The sequence below is a fragment of the Astatotilapia calliptera genome, chromosome 19, assembly GCF_964374335.1.
Source record: "Astatotilapia calliptera chromosome 19, fAstCal68.1, whole genome shotgun sequence".
Lineage (NCBI taxonomy): Eukaryota > Metazoa > Chordata > Actinopteri > Cichliformes > Cichlidae > Astatotilapia > Astatotilapia calliptera.
In genome coordinates, this window is record NC_137440.1 from 27,183,996 (window position 1) to 27,203,766 (window position 19,771).

Here is a 19,771-nt window from a genome sequence, read left to right on the forward strand (position 1 = left end):
GTGTTGACCTTTTACATGTGATGCAGATTACTTGAAAACGTGTTAGGATATAGCTATAATAATATTGTATTGATCCCTTCTAATTAATACATTTTCTGGATACTTCCAGAAACAAAACATTACATTTTCCCTGGACTATTTTCCCAATAAACAGGAAGTTGACAGATGAGTGTCTTTTTCCAGTTTTCTAAAGAAGTTTAGAAACTGCAAAGAAACTATAATTGTCATATACTGGATGGTTTGTAAAATAAACCTAAGCTGTCTGTGACTTCTGGCATCGAGCAGTGAGTGGTATCACTTTGTTTGTTGCCACGTGAACCAGATGGGCTCCAACGAGCACGCTCTTTTAACCTTTTCCTTAATGATTTTGGCCCTGGAAGTCTGACGCCTCGTTTCTTGAGATGTGCCCGAAGCGCTCAGGGGTTGCTTATTTTAGCCGCCTCATCACGAGAAGTGTCAAACGAAGAATTAATCAGGACTGATTAGCGACGCCGATTTCACCACCCGCGACTTGAGTACTCGAAGTGTAAACAAACGGGAAAAAAAGGCAACCCTATGAGCAAGAAACGCTCAGTGAGCCGCACATCCAGTTGGGAAATTAAGCTGCTTTAATCAAGCAACACTGACAACAGTACAATATCGATGAATTGCTGCAGTGTGTGAAAATAAACTGCAAATATATACATTAATCATTACTGGGTGTGCTGTAGATGACACCGACATCATTTCAATCTTCTGTATGCTTACCAAGGATTCAGACCTGATGGGGTGGTATTGATTAGATGGAACGCAGGCAGGTAATAGATATATAAATGATAAATGTTTGAAGGCCTGGGAGATCGGGGGAAAACTTGACAGGCAGATAAATTACGATAAAAACTTTAGAAGTTGTCCTTCTCGGTTTCATAGCAGTGAACTCCATGAACCAAAGTATTATATTTGATCCTGTTTTCTACTGCTACACATTCAGATTTTAACTCTGTGTAACAAATCCACTGCTCTGCTATCATGGTCGTGCACAGTTCTAAAATTATACATCATTAGCATGGAAGAAAAGTAAAGCTGAATAGGACTAATGTTGCTTCTCAGCCTCAGCTTAATGCAGTATTGAGTGTGGACCGAGTCTGACGTCACTTTGTAAACAGAAACAGCCCCTTCAGCATCTGTGCTCCACTCCGCCCTTCATCTGTCTCTCCAACTATCCTCTATATGTTCGTTTCGTCATTTGCTTTGCAGAGTAAGCCATAAAAGCACATACCATTGACCACGTATTCATGCCTACACGCTTTTTGGTGCTGCTGTAGTTATTATGTCATTATGGTGTGATGAATATTGTCAACATTACAGAGCGTTATCTGTGTATGAAAACTCGTGATTAGTACTGGAATTGCTTTGTAGTGTTTGCCAGCTTTCCCCCTCTTTACCTTATGCACAGGTTACAAAACGCAACACATGATCGATCTTAGAAAATGATATTCCCTGTCCTCCTCTTATTCTCACGAAAAGACGAAAAAAGCCATTTAGCTGAGGCTTTAAAGGTTTTGTTTTTCATGTTAATATTAGGCTCTGCATTCATTCACAGTGTTTGACTTCCATCCTGTGCACCATCCAGTGTAGCAGAACTTTATCCCTATGAAGTGAGAGCCACATTCCGAGACTCCAAATGAACAGAGTTATGTGCTGTATTTAATGGTCGGAGCACTTTACTGCCTGCGGTGCTGTATATTGATTTGTCTCTAATGCCTGTCACCGCTCTGTGTCTTTCTCGCTTCAGCCAAAAGGCTTTCGGCGGTACTACAGCTCTCCATTACTGATCCAGGAACAGTATGGCTGCATCAAAGAAGTCATGCCTATTGGTGAGCAGCTTATCTTAGGATACTTTTGGTTCATTTCAACTTAATTCTCCCAAAACTGGGTTTCTAATTGAGCAGTTTCATAAAATGGATGCACGAGGTTTTACAGTCTGGTAATTTGCCACATGGTTTTGTGTCTGTAACATGCTTTTCTAAAGCCTGCGGCAATAAGGTGGACCCCGTGTATGAAGCCCTGAGGTTCGGCACATCATTGGCACAAAAGACAAAGAGAGCCAGCGGTTCTGAATCTCCCCACAGAAACTCTGTAAGAGCAACATACCCCTCTCTACTTTTATTTAAAGATTAATTCGATTTATTTATTTATTTTGCCAGTTTCTTTTTGTCCATATCATAAAGTATCCTCTTTATTGTGGCATATAAAGACTTTCTATCAGGAAATGGACTACACTTTATATTTTGTCTCACTGTAGCAGACACTGTGTAGCTGATGATCTAAATAGATATTGCTACTGCAGGGCTGTAAACACTACCAATAAAGGCAGTCTGGTCCAGACCTATGACAGGAACTCTCACGTTACAGCTCTGAAGATGAATTAAAATGATTGTTTAGCCAAAGTCCCTTCCGGCCTTCTTCCATCGGTACGTTTAATGCACAGGGAAATGTGTTCTTCACATTGTATCACTGCTAATGTAAGCTAAACTGCACGAGAAGTCTGGATACGCACCTCTGTATGATGACATTTGAAAGCTGTTGGGTTAGGGCCATTCTGTCCTGTCCTCTGCAGCTGTTAGTGAATGGGTGTATGTGTGTGTCAGTTGAGGCTTACAGAGACAATGTGATCTCAACGGGGGTTCTCATAATAGTTTCCAAATGTAGACTATGAAACAGCATGTTTACTGCTCGCCAGACTCCCAGATAGCTGGTTATTCTGTAAAAAAGAATGAATTTTAACTAATCCTGTGCTCAAACCTTCAACTATCTATCTAATTAGTAGTACATCATTCCCTCTCTATTTCTGCACTTATCTAATTGAATTTTGCCCGTTCAATTTTTGTCTTTGCAGACCAGTGATTTGGATAAGGTTCCAGAGGAAGTTGTGGCTCACAGCAGCAGGCAGGAGCTGTCGAGAAAACACAGCGATGATGGTGAGTATTCACTGCAGTACACAGTGTGCATCTGGATTAATGCCACGTAGTGACAGGAAAAAATGCACCGCTGTTGCTCTTCCCATAAATGAGAGAATTGAAGAAGGTTGCAACATCAAATTCTCCATCTATGAACCATCAACGAAATTTTCTCCTTATTCTCCATTAAAGTCAGTCTTTAAAATAAGATGTTCTGTGAACTTTTCTGTGTTCTTTACTGTGCTTAGCTCTTGATTCAGCAGTGGGCAGGGTTTTCCAGCTGTACAATAGCATCTGTAGTAAAGGGCAATGCAGTGACCCTTTATACTCCAGAGTATTAAGCCTAAGACGATAGAACTAAAGACTACAAAAAGAAGACATTGTTTTGGAAAATGCTGTTTGAAGCATGGTAATAATACTGCTGAACTAACCGAACAAAAGAAGAAATGACTTCACTTTTAGCTTGTGTCATGTGCTCGCCTTCCAACTGCTCTTGTTTTATGATTACCTCAAGCTAACAAGGAAAAAAGCTAATTATGTTAACTGAAAACTGTATGTGGATTTCTATGATCACAGTGATGACATTTAGATTTGAAGTGCCACTTTCAGGCCAATGGTTCCCGCTGTAGACATGTTTATGCTCTTGATTTAGTCTTGATTTTCTTCCACATGTGACAACATTAGATCCATTTTTTGTCTTCTGATACAGTTATATCCTGCTACCTTAAAACTAAGTACAACTTTATTCAGACTGTTTAGTTGGGCAAAGTTCATTTTGTGTTGTTTTCTCAGTTTTTACGGTCGTTGAGAACGGGACAGAGCAGTACCACCACCCAGAAAGAAAACCCGACAGTTTGCAGGTGAGAAACCATTATTTTACATTTTATAATAGATTGGTTTTGTGTGCATGTGCATGAGTATAGTACAACACTGAGAAGTACTGTTCTTGGAATACCAGTTTATCTGGATTGATGTTGTCGTTTTATATGCAGGAAAGAGTTGCACGGTTTCTTTTTTCCTTCTTAAATCTATGTAAATGTCAGATGGACAGACAGACAGTCCTTATTTATGAGTAACACGTGTTCCTCAAAGCCAAAAAGCACAACAGCTGTCGGTTGTTTCAGCCCAGTTTGTTCTTCGGAAGCCACACGAGCTTCCAGTTTAGTTTAAAAACAGACATCTGAGGTACAGATTGATTTTTCACATGCAGATACAATTTGTTGTCCTTTCACAAATTACAAAAAAGCTTTTTAGAGAAGCACTAAACTGGTAATTATATAGGTAAGAGCGAGAGAAAGTAAAGTGACTGCATCCTATAACTGTCTTTTCAGCAGTTTCAGCAACTCTGACTGTGTAGTGAACTTTTCCACATTTTCCCTCTTAGCTTTCACAACGTTAGTTTTTTTTTTGGAGCTCAGTTCCTGAACTTTCTGGCTCACCTGAGAACTGATACCCTGCCAGCCCGTTCTTCATCTCCGCCTCCATCATCACTGCTAAATTTCCCAGGACTTCGGGGGAGCACTCTCTTTTCTCTTCCTGCCGTAACAAATCAAACCCGGTCTGACACGACCACTGGCCAGCGCTGATACAGACAACTCTTGACCTTGATGTTTGGATTCGGTCTGTTTATTCTCCACAGTGTAGATGCAGTGCAAAATTCATGCCAGAGAAAGAAAAAGGTTAAACCTCTGTGAATGTCTTATCGCCCCCTGTGGAGCATCCATGAATATTTCATTGGCATATTTCAACTCTTCTCCTCCTCTCTGCCTTTTCCTTCCACGCTGGAATTTGTGGGAGAGGTGTTCTTAGTATTGATGCTCTTTGTAGATATTTTCTATGTGCCGCCATCTATTCTGTTTACTTTTATTGCTTAACATGTTTATCTCCGTTGTCAACAATGGAAAAAGACCACAGATACTCAGACAAACACAAAAATGAGCAAATATCCGTACAAGGGAACACACACGCGCAGATGCACATATAAACACCTCGACTCTGCAATATAATCTAGCAGTCCAGTCGTCCATTTCAGAGCTTGAAATGCATTGTGCAGTGTTATCAGGCTGGACCGAGCACAGCTGGCAGCAGGCTGTTTGTCTGTCAGCCGACAGCTCCATTAGCTCAGGCTGGCGGACAGACAGATGGAGGCACTGCAGGGTAATGAGCAGAGAAAGGAAAAAAGGTTGAAAACGGCTTCTTCCCTTGAGAAGGAGCAGTTTTCAAATTGAGATGAGGGACTCGCGGTCTCAAATGGGAACACATGACAGGATGGCCATCTGTTCACACTTTTCAGGTTTAGTGTTAAATTCTCAGAGATCAATAGCCAGTAAAATGGTCTGATTCTTGCTGATTAATGACATCTTTTTCCTTCTATTCTCTTTTTTTCTTGGTACCTTCTCTGTTTTCTTTTAAACTGCTGTGGCCTCTGCTCATTCACTGCTGCTGGACACATAAAACGTATCATCATTTGGAATCAACTCGTAAAAAATACTGATAAATATCATTCAGGCCCCAGACCTGGAGCCTTTCAGCTGTTTTTATCTTTATTTTTTGCAGCTTTGCTGTTTTGAATTAGCCTTAGCTCTAGACAGCAGGCAGCTGATTTAATGAAGATTTTCTGATGGCCCACTTTATTTGCCCACTCAGCAACAAATGGCATGCCTAGTTAGAGCTGGATCGTTCCAACAGGAGTTGTAGCCACCAGAGCTGAAGACAGCACTCGACTTACACTCGTGAGATGGCCAGCATAACACAAACATAACACATAACACAGAGATTCCTAAACAGGAGATGCTTATTCAGTTGCCAGAAGTTTTGTTAAAAGATGAACTATTCCAGTTAAACTACTAACTGAGTGTGCATGAACAGACCTGACAATTTGAGTAACTGAGGTTATAGTTTATAGAGATTCACCGATTCACAGATCCAGATTTAAAACCCTGTTTTTCGCCCCAATCAAGCTCCAACCTCCCACGATCCTGATATAGGGCTAAAAAAAACTGATGTATGAATATAAGATTAAACAGTAAGTATACAAGTAGTATCTATAATGAGCTTTTTTACATTTGTCCCTGCTTCTTATTTTGATAGCTCTCTTGCAAAGGAGATTATTATCTCACCCAAACCGACCTCACATCCACTGATCCCGGCGGCCACAACATCGGGACCTCACAAGACCTGTGAGCTGCTCCTAGTTAGTTGTAATGGATCGCCACTGTCTGATGCAGTTTTCACCCAGAAGTCACAGAGGCACTTTTCCTCGTGGCCGCAGATAACTAAGCTCATCCATCACCCACATTTCCAGTCCACATGGCTGGTGCTGGGGGACCAAAACCCACTTTTTTTCATTACTGTAAAGTGCCACGATTATAGAAAAGTCTCCTGCTGTCCTAAAACAGCTATTATCCTTTTTTTTTTTTTTTTGCATTTTCCTTGCTGTTACCATGCAAAAAGAGGGCAAGTTATTGTTTGGATGGATTTCATGGGCACAGCAGGTACGATTCAGATTCAAGGTGATGAAATGGGAAAACACACCCACCAGGTTTTATGAGCAGGTGTGAATAGCGCCAGAATGGCGGCATATCTCCCTGCTAATTGTGCTAACACCTCTCTGAGAACTTCCTCTCCACCCACAACCATGTCCTGTTTAAACTTCCCAAGTGTTTGTAAGAAAAAAGAAAAACCCCGATCTTTCTCCCACTCATGTTGATGGAGGATTAAAGGGAACAGATTGTAAAGCAACTTAAGCAGCTCCTCAGTCTATCAGTGTGCTGTAAATACACTAATGTGAATGCCAAAAGACTATTTTAAGATATGACAACAGAGAAAGTAGTGTTAGACTGCATTTTGGTCTGTCTTGTAGATGGAGCAGAGCATGCTACAGAAAGACGTCCTCAAGCTCAACACGTATGTGGCCTTGTACAGCTTCACCGCCCAGGAGAGCCACGACCTGGAGATGAGGTTAGCGCACGTACACACACATGCACAGACGCTCTAATAATAAGAACACCTGCACATGAACTTAGACTGTGAATTAACTGACTTTGACATAGTGATTTCTTTAGATAGATTTCTCTTTTCTTTTAAATAAGAAATAGAAGCAAATACGAGGCTCACGCAGTGCAACCCAAACATGATTTATCTTCACTGAAATTTAAGTTAAACTTTCCGAACAAAACAGATGGAATTCAGCGCTTACTCATATCCTCAAAGGGAAGGGAAGCAAGGGAAAATTTAAAAGACAAGAAGTCATGTTGCTCAATTCCACTTTGTTCTCTCTTTATCTTGTGTCATTTTTATCTTATATAGACTAATTACTGTCTTCAGAGACAAGAATGGATTCACAAAAGGAACTAATTAGTGCCCTCTTTTTATGTAACACTCCTCAAAGATTTATTTCTCTGGTGTGGCCTCATTAATGTTACCTGGGTGCGTGCCAGCATTATTTATTAATATCAAATCTGTTACATGTCTTCTTAGATTTATCTTCAGAGAGTATGAGGGTCTTTGAAAGTCCATTTATAGATCCTTTAAAGGGTCCCTTCAGTGTACCAGGCACACATGCTGTTTCTGAAGGATAACACTGAGTTTATTGTAGTTAAAGTGATGAGACATTCATGCTTTTCAGGTCGGCGCAGAAGCAGATACTTGCATAATTTGGGCACAGATGCCAAAAGCCTCACTTGTTCGTGTATTGTTCACAGTTTGCTCCATAACGATTAGACATTTTAGTTATTAGTAATTACTAAATGTAATTACTAATTAGTAACATTTAGTAATTGGCTATTAGTGGTGGAAGAAGTCCACCACTAATTGCTTGAAATAGGTTGTTTTGAATTGTAATAAGAATGTAAACAAATATTTTGAAATTCCATCAATTAAAGCAAAATACTAATTTCAAAAACTGCATTTAAAGTGTCAAAAACTGCATGATATCTAAAGGCATTACATTGTGGAGCTTGTCTGTCATTTTCCCATTTTCACAGTGACCACCACCCCATCTAGACTATTGTTTTGGTAGTTTTTAATTAAATCCCGAGACAGTGATCACCTAATGGGTCATGGTGTCCAAATTGGACTCAGAGTCAAAGTTTCATTGGTTATTTTCAATGGATTTCCCCTCAGTCATTAGTTTGTGCCACACTAAAACCAGTGACACTTAAACTTTAGTGCTTCATGCTTTAAAATAACCTTTGAATTATAATGGATTATGAGCTTGATAACATCATTGATGTTTATGTTGCTCATAGTACAAATAAGTTTGTAAGCTCAGCCATGGCATCAACACAATCTTAAGTATCACCTCAGACATTATTCACATATGCATTATTCTAATTTTGAACACTTAGTCAGACAATATTGTGTTATGATAGTATATGAAAACAAATTTCTGACTTTTATACTAAGCAGGCTTATTTTGAGCTTTTTAGCCTTTATTTTTGACCGGACAGTAGAGTAGAGAGGAAAGCGTGGAAACAGAGGAGAGCAAGGAGAATGAAATACATGCAGGAAAACCATCCCTCCTAGTTCTGCCTGAGCTTTCTTCCTGTCAAAAGAGAGTTTTTCCTTCCCACTATCACCAAGTGCTTGTTCAGAGGGTGTCGTCTGATTGTTGGGGTTTTCTTTCTGTTATTTTCAGGTTTTTAACTTACAAGAAAACATGCCTTGAGGTGACTGTTGTTGTGATTTGGTGCTCTACACTATCCCTCTGAACTGAACTGAACTGGTCACCTGCTCAGCCCAGTGAGCAGTCAGTCTCCCCTCGCTCTCTCCCTGCTTTCCTGTCGGCTCTCTACACTTTCCTATCGATAGAGCCAAAAAATAACATAGTATTTCCTAAAATGTTGGCGCAGACTAATTTTAAGCAGAACAGGTCAGTATTTTCTGAAAAAGTTGTATTTTTACTCAGTTGAATAAAGCATTTGCATTCTATTTTTATCCTATTGTATATTTTATTCTATTTATTCTACTGTATATAGTATTTTATTTTATTTTATTCTATTCAGTACAGTATTTTATTCTTATTGTATTCTAATTTTGCTATATAACTTTTGCACTGTCCACTTCCTGCTGTGACAAAACAAATTTCCCACGTGTGGGACTAATAAAGGTTATCTTATCTTATCTTATCTTATCTTATCTTATCTTATCTTATCTTATCTTATCTTATCTTATCTTAGCTTAGCTTAGCTTAGCTTAGCTTAGCTTAGCTTAGCTTAGCTTATACACAAGGCAACAAGTTGACAGTCTGAGTCAACTTGTTCTTGTTGCTGAGACTCGGGGGGGGGGAAGCTGGTGTTTAATTTCCAACCCAGCCTGTGAGTTCACTGTCTGTACATTTCCAGACATGCCTGGTTCATGATGTCAGCAGTTGTTTTTGGTTTTAACAAACAACTAATTAAAATCACCTGATGTAGCACCGGTTGGTCTGTGGTCAGAACTGAAAAAAAAGGTTGCATTTCTGACCCAGAGCTACACAGCCTTGGTGTCCTCAAAAACATATTTAAAAATTGCATCCAAAGATTTATTAACATTGACAGCAGACGATGATTTTTACGCACACATACTTGAAGAGTAATTTAAAGTAGGCAGAGCTTCACATGTCTGGCCTGCCTTTTTATCAGTCTGAAACGAAGGGTCCAGGTTTTACTCCCCGCCTTAACCATGACTGATTGGGCGTCATACTTTGAAATAGGCCCTCGGGAAAGAACAGTCCTTCAGCCTAAGTGCCCATTTGTTCTTGCTCTCGCAGAAATCTTCTGAGGATTTAAGGACAAGCGAGCAGGAGTGCACTTGTTCTTTTCATCTCTTTCCTACATGCACACAGTCGTGGGTCGCTCCCCTCCCTCGTCGAGAAAAAAACTTCAGTCGTTACACTTCATTTGAAATTCATTCATCTCAAGTACTTCAACTCCTCCAATGCCTTTATTTCAAATCTATTTTCTTCTTCTGAAAGGCTGCATGAGGGTTTTTTTCTTCCTCAGCTGGGCTTATTTCAGGCTGTAATCAATACCTCAAACAAAAACACATAAAACAAAGATGATTGAACTGATTCCTTATTCAGAAAGTTCACATTTCATTTTAATTTTAAAGTGTGTGTGTGTGTGTGTGGGGGGGGGGGACAGGTTTATGATTAGTTTCACTTTCCACCACACGCTTTGATTACTTGATTACCTTTGGCCACAGTGATTGTAATGATGACGAATGTTTTTGCAGTTTAGCAGCACAGCAACCCTCTTCTCGCTTTCACAGCTCATTTTTTTCGTAATTAAATTATTTGAAGTAACATTTCCCCTGCTTCTAATTGGAGCATTAATCTGCATTGTTGCCATCACCTCTCAAGATTTTACAGTGTTGGGCACTTTGCGTTTCTCACCTTCCATGAAAGGTGTTTTTTGTGAATCATTTCCTTTTTGAATCACAAAAGGAAGTAAAAGGAAGACAATTACATAAACCAACACTTGGCACCGCAGCGTTGGTCCTTTAGATTTTTATTAGTCAAATTTAGCCCATAGCTTTGAACAGATGTTTGTAATTATGGCACACAGGGCAGTGGGATAGACTGATTCATGCATTTCCTGGATGGATGAAGGAAAATTACTCGGAGCAAATGGAATTTAGGGGCATTACATGCCATTTAAGTGTGAAAATACCCTCTCTATCGAAGTCTAAATGTCATTATGTTTCCAATCAGTGATGGATTTGAGTATTTTTCCTTTGTTTTCAAATAATTCATGGATGTTTTCATGTATTGCAGAGCAGGAGACAGGATCTTGGTGGCCGATGACTCCAATGATGACTGGTGGAAGGTAGGTATTACATCTCTGTGTTACAGCAAAGTTTCACTAAGTTTTTTTTACACAAAGCCAAGAAAAAGCTTTAAAAGAAACAGACCGATAAATGATATAAGTCTGGTTGTGAATTATAGGAGCAAGGAAACAGGGTAACTCGGGACACAAATGCATAACAGATAAATTAGGGAGACGAAAGGGCCGATTGCATGACAGCACAGAGACAACCTGTCGCCACCAGACCATGAAGAAAATCATCACGCATTTTAACACCATTGTGCTCTGTAGGCTGTAGATAAACAGAGACATCTGGCCAGTTTGGTCTTTAAACAAGAGATACCAAGGAAAGAGGCAAACATTAGCACCTGATGAAGCACCTGCATGCAATGTGAAAACATCATAGTGAACCTAATACATGATTTACAACAGCATTTACTCTAAAGGTGTGTGGACGGTTTTTATCAAGGCTTCGATGTAATCGTGCCAAGTTTGAACCCTCTCATGTCCTGCCGTTTTATGACTCCTTTTTTCAGGGTGTAATTGAGGACAGGATCGGATTCTTCCCAGCAGCCTTTGCTCATCAACTGCGGGCTGGTGACCAAGTCTTCAGGTGTAACAGGACGTTCATCGGCTGCAAGGAACAAGGCCAAATCACCCTGAAGGAGGGACAGGTACTGCAGGCTTGAGCAGATGTGTCCTCGTGGGGGATGAGTAAAAGCTGTTTTAATCTCGAGACAGTAGTGAAGTGTCCAATGGCAAACGTGTAATAGACATGAAATGGGCACTCATACAGAAATTGCATTACCAGCAGGGAAAGACAATATATTTAAAGCCACAAAAAGCGTACTAAGTACATTCCAGGGTCCTTAATGGTCAGACTCGATTAAGATATGGGGCTGATATGTATTTACATGTAAATGTGTTAATAATGTCTGTTTAAACACGCTCCCGTGATTATTTCATGTTGGCTTAAATTAAAATAAAAAATGATCTTCATTGACCTAGACCAGTGAAACTCTCTTTCTGTCATCATGAAGCAATATCTAGAAAATCAAGTCACATGACATCGTCTGTTGTTGCACTTTCCCAAGTGGAGCACACAGTCGGGATTTAGCTACAGTACCTGACAGGTTTAGGAAAGAATGGCATCTGGGTAAGCATGCGAGAGGTATGACACGACCACCTTTGGCTCATTGTAGATTCACCAGATAATTAGCTACTGTATTCTCACATAAAAGCGATTGGACACTAAAAATGTTTCTTCTTTTCACGCGAGAAGCTGAGAAAAGTTCAGAGCTGCAGTGATTATGATAAAGTGTTCTAGGAGGGAACACGGGACTTACGTAAGCCTGGATCCAAGCTAGTCTGTAATCAGGTCAGGTATGGGAGATGTTTGCTGTAACACATCTCAGGTCTGTGTGTATGTTTAATATCAGGATGGATTCAAGTACACTCTCTTCATCAAGGCGTATAACACAGTCGTACATGTTCAGCTACAGCTGCGTAAAGGATAGACGATAGAGCTGCATGCTTTAGTGGCAGTGTTTGTTTGGGTCAGGTGCAATTTATGAAAGTCAGATTTGGAATATGTCCAGTATTCTGATTTTTTTTAATGCAATGCTAAAGAAAACTGCAAACAGTCGTTCTTATGATTAAAAGTAAGGATATGGGTCCTTTTCATGGCACTTGTGGAAGCTTTTAGTAGTCTTCGGGCTTAACATTAGCACGATTCATATAGGGAGCAACATCTTCATTTTGGGTTGGGGAAGCAATGACCTTATTATGGATATTAACATTTCCACATTAGGCCTGTATCTAATTCACGAGCACACTCCAGCTACTACATTGCATCTGATTCATATTATCCAGCAGCTCTTCAGACATCATATTACCTTCCTGCAGCTCCCGCATTGCCTCTTACCTCCAGTGACTCTTCAATTGTAGACAATTATTCACTGAAAAGCTCAAGTGGATTTGGCAGACAGAGGAGCATAATGGCTGCACTTAAATCAGGGCCCCTTTTTCCCACAATGCTGTCCAGGGCATGTTGGGACTCTGAGGAGATTTAAAGTAAGCAACCCCCAGTGGAGATTTAACCACCAAACACAAAATGATCCTATGACCCACTCACTCTCCTTCCAGCCTCTCAATCCCAAGGGCAGTTGTTAGGGAGTACTCAGATCAAGCTTGCAAACACAGTGTGCTCTGACTTATTGTGAGTGTCAATGAGTGAATAAGCTTGATCATGTTATGATCTTATTTCCTTAAAACACACTCCTGCTGTCTATAATTGATTATTAGTTTGATAACCATTATGTATTTTTAAAAGAGGCAATTTATAACTCTCATAAAATATACATTCTGGATTTTCCTTATTATGGCTATGGTTTTCCAGCATCTTACCTTCCAGTAACTCAGAATGGATCCATAGTAAGACCTGTTTGTGCTTTATTAGGTACTTTTTTCTGATTAACTGCTTTCTACATGTCCTGTTTGTCGGTAAAGTAAAATTTTTCTTCTGGCTTTCAGATCTGTGTGAGCAGCGAGGGCGAGCACAGCGGCTTCATCAGAGTGGAGAGCGGAAAGAAGAGGGGCTTCGTGCCCTGCGATGTCCTGGAGATCATCTGAGACAAACTTTCAGAGAAATGAAGACCGAGACGGAGAGAGTCAGAGAGAGAGAGAGAGAGAGAGAGATCAGGATGAGCCACCTGGAGGAGTTCACCCCATCAGAAACTGGAGTTCGAACTCGTAAAAGCGGCGCTTGTTTTATCAGCACGCCTTCCTCTTTGTTCCCTCTCGAACCAAAAGGAGAGATGAGATGAGAAACTGCTTTTTGTTTGCAAGGAGACGGGAGATCACTGTGTCACTGGATTTTATTTAAATTTATCCTAGATGGGGTTTGTTTTTTAAAAATTTCCCCTTAGTTCTATCCAGCCTGTTTACTTTTTGAAAGCAGGGCTAACATTTTAAGCCTAAAACACAAACACATGCTTGAATGATTATTTTTCAGTATATAAATGGAAGTCCTTCAAATAATTTAGTTTCTCATGCTTTTATATTATGCTCCAAGCAAAAATAGAGTAAATGCAACATAGTGTAAGCTCAAAGATGGCTATTTTGAATGGCAGAGTGCACATCATGGGAGGGCAATGGAAAATAAACTGAAATGAACACGTACGAGCAACTTGTATAAACTGCTTACTGCAAAATTAGATTATTTAAGCCTCCAGTTTGTCCTTTGTCTCTCTACAGAGTCCTCCAAAAAAAAGGAACACGTTTCTCTTGTAACAGGTACGAAACAGCAAAGCGCAGGAAGTTAAAGAAAAGCACATAAGGGAGTAATTTCAAAAGAGTTTGAAATTCTCTGTGGTCTTCCAAAATAATTGCCCGCACACTCCCAAGCTTCACTGTCCTTTCACCATCTTTACTTTCAAGACTTGTCTCAAAATTATTATTTTATCCATTGATTTATTATTTGCTTAAATTTTTCATCAAAGATTTACAGTATGGCAGTATAATAGGAACAGAATAGTGTTTTTAATGATCACAATGTGTTTGATCTGCTGGGAAAGGCCTGTGGAGAAAATGTGTAACTAAATGACACATTTCTAGTTAGCGTGTTAACTTCGAAGTGCTAACTGGTGTGCTTTTCCTCCTCCTCGGCACAGACTCTCATGAGCGGGACTTCATATTCAGTTTATAGCCAAGTGCATTTACAGCAAGCTGTTGCATCAGAGTAGATATAGTATATCTGTTAAAGGCTGTTCTGCACTGAAACTTGGCTTTATTGAATGTCCAAGGAAGCTTAACTGTACATAATATATGTACAAAAATAAAATTCTTTATTAAAGTATTCTGCAGAGAGTTATTCCCGAAAAGCTTCATGGTCGGTCTTCTCGTCTCACAGCAAAAAGATTATGGGTCCTGTTCAGGATGTACCCTTCCACTCACCTTATGATAAGCTGACATAGGCCACAGTTATAGGCACAGTTTATTCTGGCTTTCAGTGGAAGTGAATGGTTGTGACTCAATTTATTAGGCGTCAAAACAAATTCATCTTTGCAGCAGTATCAGAAAATTACTTAGGAGGATATGTTTCATTTATCTCACACTTACATTTTCTCGCTCTTCACATCAGTTTCCAAACTGGCAGCTCAAAGGTTGCAATCAAACATCAGAGAAAAAAATCTATGTTGAGTTTTAGCTTAATGTATTCTCAGGTATTTAATGCTAAAAATTAGGCTAAATGAGCAACTCTTTTAGGACCAAAGTCTTGTTTTGTAGTGCCTAAAGCACCTTGAGAAGACCTTGGACCCATTCTGATTTGAGAAAGAATGAGCCTTGATTGTGTACAAATACTTTTTATACATTTGTACACAAATATAAATAAAAGGTAAAAGGTAAAAGTTGATATTGGGTTTGTGGGTTGTCTGCTTTGCATAGACCATGTCGTTGTTTATAATGTATAATCACAAAATGTCTAAATGTACTGACACTTTAGACAAACAAAGAGTAAAATAAGGAAGAAAGGGGGCTAAAAGTTCGGTATTTGCAAGAAAATTGTGACGCATGGATGTTAACGGTCTTTAAATGGAGCCTGCTAACAAAATGTAACCTGTACACTCTTTTAAAGGACTCTTTTAAGTCTGTAAGCAGTCCTGGTTTATTCCTGTTTGATCTAGCGCAAGCAGAGTCAGTGCACATCCTGCATTCTGAGAATTTTATTGCACATTCAGAGGCTTCAGCAGCTCCATTAAGCATCTGCTCACAAGTTTAAATAGTTGCCTAACTATAGAGGTTGAGACAACCACAAACAATTTGCTATTTTGGTGTTTCCTAATCTTCCTGTTCTTTGTTTGTGAAATTGCTAACGCCCACCAGGTCATCACTGCAGGGCGCCAGCAGGTCTCATATATTTGACTGCAACGCCCCCTGGTGGCTGATTACAGTAGAAACAACCGTTTGAGGTGAGGCGAAGAACACACAATGAAGGACAGGCTGTGGGAGAGCCAGAGATTAATTATACACAGAAAGTGAAAACAGGTGAATGAGGAAGAAACAAGCTTAATCTTAAAAATAGAGAGGGTGTCTTTCTCCCAAATTGAAACTGGGAGCTGGTTCCAGAGAAAAGCAGCTTGAAACCCGAAGGCTCCCATTCTAATTTTTAGGAACCACAAAAAAGTCAGGAGTCTGAAAGAGGAGTGCTCTGAGAGAGCATCACTCTGAACTGTTTCTAATTTTAGAGATACTGTCAAAATGCAAGAAGGCAGTCCTACACATTTGTTTAATATGCGCATTGAAGGGGATATCCTGGTCAAAAAAATTCCTTACAGTGCACTAGGTATCTGCTTTGACACCATATTTGCTAAAAAACAATATGGTAAATGGCCTGTATTTGTATAGCACTTTTACTAGTCCCTAAGGACCACAAAGCACTTTACACATCCAGTCATCCACACACACATTCACACACTGGTGATGGCAGCTACATTGTAGCCACAGCCACCCTGGGGCGCACTGACAGAGGCAAGGCTGCCGGACACCGGGCGCCACCGGGCCCTCTGACCACTACCAGTAGGCAATAAGGTGCAATGTCTTGCCCAAGGACACAATGACCGAAAACGTCCAAGCCGGGGCTCGAACCAGCAACCTTCCGATTACAAGGCGAACGCCCAAATCTTGAACCACGATTGCCCCACTGACCTCATAGGAGGCCATCTGGGCCCTTCTGTCTTTAAGCCATAAGTCTAACTAATCAATGAATGCCATCGGATGTCATGGCAAGAAAAAGGTGGGTGGAAATGTATACTATGCCTTGTAATTGTACTGCCTAAGACAAGTAAGATCAATGTAAATAGTACAGAACTGGTCCTAGCACAGAACCCTGTGGAACTCCATAGTTAACCTTTGTGTGTGAAGAAGATTCGCCTTTTCACAAAAACTGTTCGGAAATTCTGATTTATTCCACTGCAGTGCAGCACCTTAGATTCTGATTGGCTACTCTGATAACCCCCAATTAAAACCTTAATATCTTCAGCACGGACACCTCCTCCATCTGCCCTTTGGTTGGAGCTACTGCCAAATGTTTAATGTTCTCAACAAAACAAAATAGGAACTCACAAACTGTGCAAAACTTAACTGTCATAACTGACAAAGTGTCTGTTTTGAGCTCATGTTTTCTGAACTGATATTTACTGATACTGATATTTTCAGTGGTCACATTGATTAGTTCCACAGCTTGACTGCTTGCTTTTTACCTCATTGTTTGCACAGGATCTGGACTACCTGCTCAGCACTAAGCAACACACAGTTGCTTATGAGCAGAGTGAAAAAGTTAAAGAGCCATTCACCGTGTGCTTCCTGTATTTATCACATATTTCTATATTTATGCACTTTTAAAAGAATTTGAAGGGGGTTCATGCGGATACATGCATTTTTTTTCATTCAGATTAGTTTTTCAATTCTTTCACATCGTGTCATTTCGCACATACGCTGCATCTCTGACTCACAAATGTATATGCAGATGTACAAAATGACAGCACCTGCTGTCAGCAGCAATAAGACGACTTCTTGTAAAGTTTTTTTCTTTTCATAAATTTGCCAAGTGTGCATTTAAAAGAAGGCACGTACATCATGTGCTTGAATAGGTGTGATGCAGGAAGGTGGTGGTTGTCTGTGTTTCCTTTTCAGCTGTTGACCCATAAAACCCTCATGGATACATAAACCTTTACAATCAAAATACAGTACATATTTAAATTATGCATGTGGGCAAATATGAAAAGTGGTATGTGGTGTGAGAGGTCCAACATGCACCCTAGTAGTGATTGATGGTGGTGGTGTGGAGACCGAGACCTCGAAAAGCTTTGACGTTGAAAAGAAAAGCCTGACAATACCACCTTGGGAATTTTTAATTTAAAACTTAAGACCATCAAGAAAGAATTAACAGCTGGATGTGGTTCAGATCATTAAGAAGCTGAATGTTATTAAAAATGTTGATCTGCAGGGCCCTGGGTTCAGATTGCAAACATGCTGGGCGTCAAAGATGGCTTTATGAGATTTGCAAATAATTGCATTCTGTTTAAGGGTCACATATGTAGTAAAATAAGCCCTGATACAGTTGACAAACAATCTCCATAAGCTGAAAAGAGAATAAAAGGCCCACAAAACAGCTGTGATGAAACAGCGTGGACAACTATGAGTCCTGCCATCACCATCGGCCTTCTCTTGCTCTCTACAAGTAAGAAAAGCATCAATATTTACTAAACCTTAATGATAATTCAGCTACTTTTCTAAAGCATGTTCTATTTCTTAGCTTTTGTTGAGTCATGGAAGTCTCTGAAGGTCCAAACTGTACAGAAGCATTTTCCACAGCAGTTATGACGACATGAAAACAAGAAAGATGACCACAACAAAGACCACAAAGAGGAGGTGAGAAAGCTAAAACTTCCTCTGCAGAGATAGTGACTCACTGACATGTGAGCACATTGCATTTATTATATTCATCCAAACGAGTGCTTTTTTATTTTGAAAGCGTTTTTTTTAGCTGAGACTTTTAGCTTATTATGCAAGTAAAGCAGGCTAAAAGATCTCAAAAAGCCACACATGATGTGATCTAAAGAAATTACTAAGAAACAACAAAGTCATCAATATCTATAAGTCTGGAACAAGTTACTATTTCTATGGCTTTGGGACTCTGGTGAACTACAGAGAGAACTGTTATCCACAAATGGGAAAAGAGGTGAGAAAACTTCCCAGGAGTGGCTGGCCTACCAAAATTACTCCAAGAATGTACCAATGACTCATCCGGGAGGTCAATGAAGAACCCAGAACAACATCTAAAGAACTGCAGGCCTCACTTGACTCAGCTGAGGTCAGACTTTATGATTCAACAAAAAGAAATAGTGAAAAGACAAAAGCTGAATTTTCTGGAAGGTTTAAATTTGGCTACATCCGGCATAAAACTAACACACTATTTCTTAAAAAGAACATCATACATGGTGGTGGTAGTGTAATAGACTGGGGCTGCTTTGTTGGTTCAGGACCTGGACAATCATCAGTTCATATCCTGAAACTCAGGTATGCCTACGTCTGATGTGAAAAATTAATTGCCCCCTAAACCTAATAACCAGTTCTTCAACAAGACCTGCAATCAAGTATTTGTGATAACTGACCCACTCATCTTTGCAGAATTCCTTTAATTCCGGCCCATTGGAGGGTTTCTGAGGGTTTAATCACGAATTAATATTAATATTAGACAAAAAAAACAAAGTAAATACAAAATACAGTTTTTAAATGATGATTTCATTTATTTTACTGTATCTTGTTTGTATAAATAAAATTATTTTGGAGAAATCCATCTCTCATAATTCCTGTAAATCTCAGTAAATATGCCACAAGTCAGTAGTGCTTTTACTTTCTGCTTTATCACTTCTATAGTTTTGTTGTTTTACAGTTTATATACATGCAAATAAATAAGTTATTTTGGCGTAACCTTGAAGAAACCCATAGTGAATCTGCTAATTTACTATTTTAAATGTATTTACTTAAAGAACAAAATGAGGAGGCCTTTAATGTGCCAGCGAGTGGCAGACTTCTGAAGCTGGGCTAATGAAGGATCTTAAAAACGGTAAAAAATCAAGTTGATCAATGTCTTAACAAACAACCACTCTGCCCGGACCATATGTGCTAATCTGAAACTCTGTAAGCATTTCATCGTCGCACAGTTTAGTTGGACATCTGCATATTGAGCATTTCCACCCCTAAAACAAATCTACTAGCACTTACGCTACTCTCATGGGGCCCAAACTGTTTGCGGACCTTTGACTGATGAAAGTTCTCCACAAGTTGTATGACTATTTGACCATCTTTGAGTCATTTATTCATTCTGCAGTGCCGTGGGATGCTGTTGTGTTAGTGGGGAATTACAGATGCATGCTGTGTAAGCAACATGCAGCAGTTGTTCATTTTAGGTAGTCAGTGGTGAGCTATGTGTACATATTGTGTTTGCACATTACATTTTAAAACTGAAGCTGGAACTTGATT

At 39.7% G+C, this 19,771-nt stretch overlaps 1 protein-coding gene across 4 annotated transcripts in view; it reads left to right on the top strand.

Annotated features, from left to right (window-relative positions):
- The window catches only part of stac (SH3 and cysteine rich domain), a 29,445-nt gene extending 14,863 nt beyond the window's left edge, over positions 1-14,582 (top strand). For all 4 annotated transcript variants that reach the window (XM_026152484.2, XM_080294130.1, XM_026152485.2 and 1 more), the window contains 8 exons: positions 1,775-1,856; positions 2,012-2,118; positions 2,879-2,960; positions 3,732-3,799; positions 6,802-6,899; positions 10,696-10,747; positions 11,263-11,400; positions 13,259-14,582. In XM_026152484.2, the coding sequence (XP_026008269.2) occupies positions 1,775-1,856; positions 2,012-2,118; positions 2,879-2,960; positions 3,732-3,799; positions 6,802-6,899; positions 10,696-10,747; positions 11,263-11,400; positions 13,259-13,357 (726 nt within the window). In that variant the 3' untranslated portion in view covers positions 13,358-14,582. The remainder of the gene's footprint in view (positions 1-1,774; positions 1,857-2,011; positions 2,119-2,878; positions 2,961-3,731; positions 3,800-6,801; positions 6,900-10,695; positions 10,748-11,262; positions 11,401-13,258) is intronic.
- Positions 14,583-19,771: the final 5,189 nt, after the last annotated feature.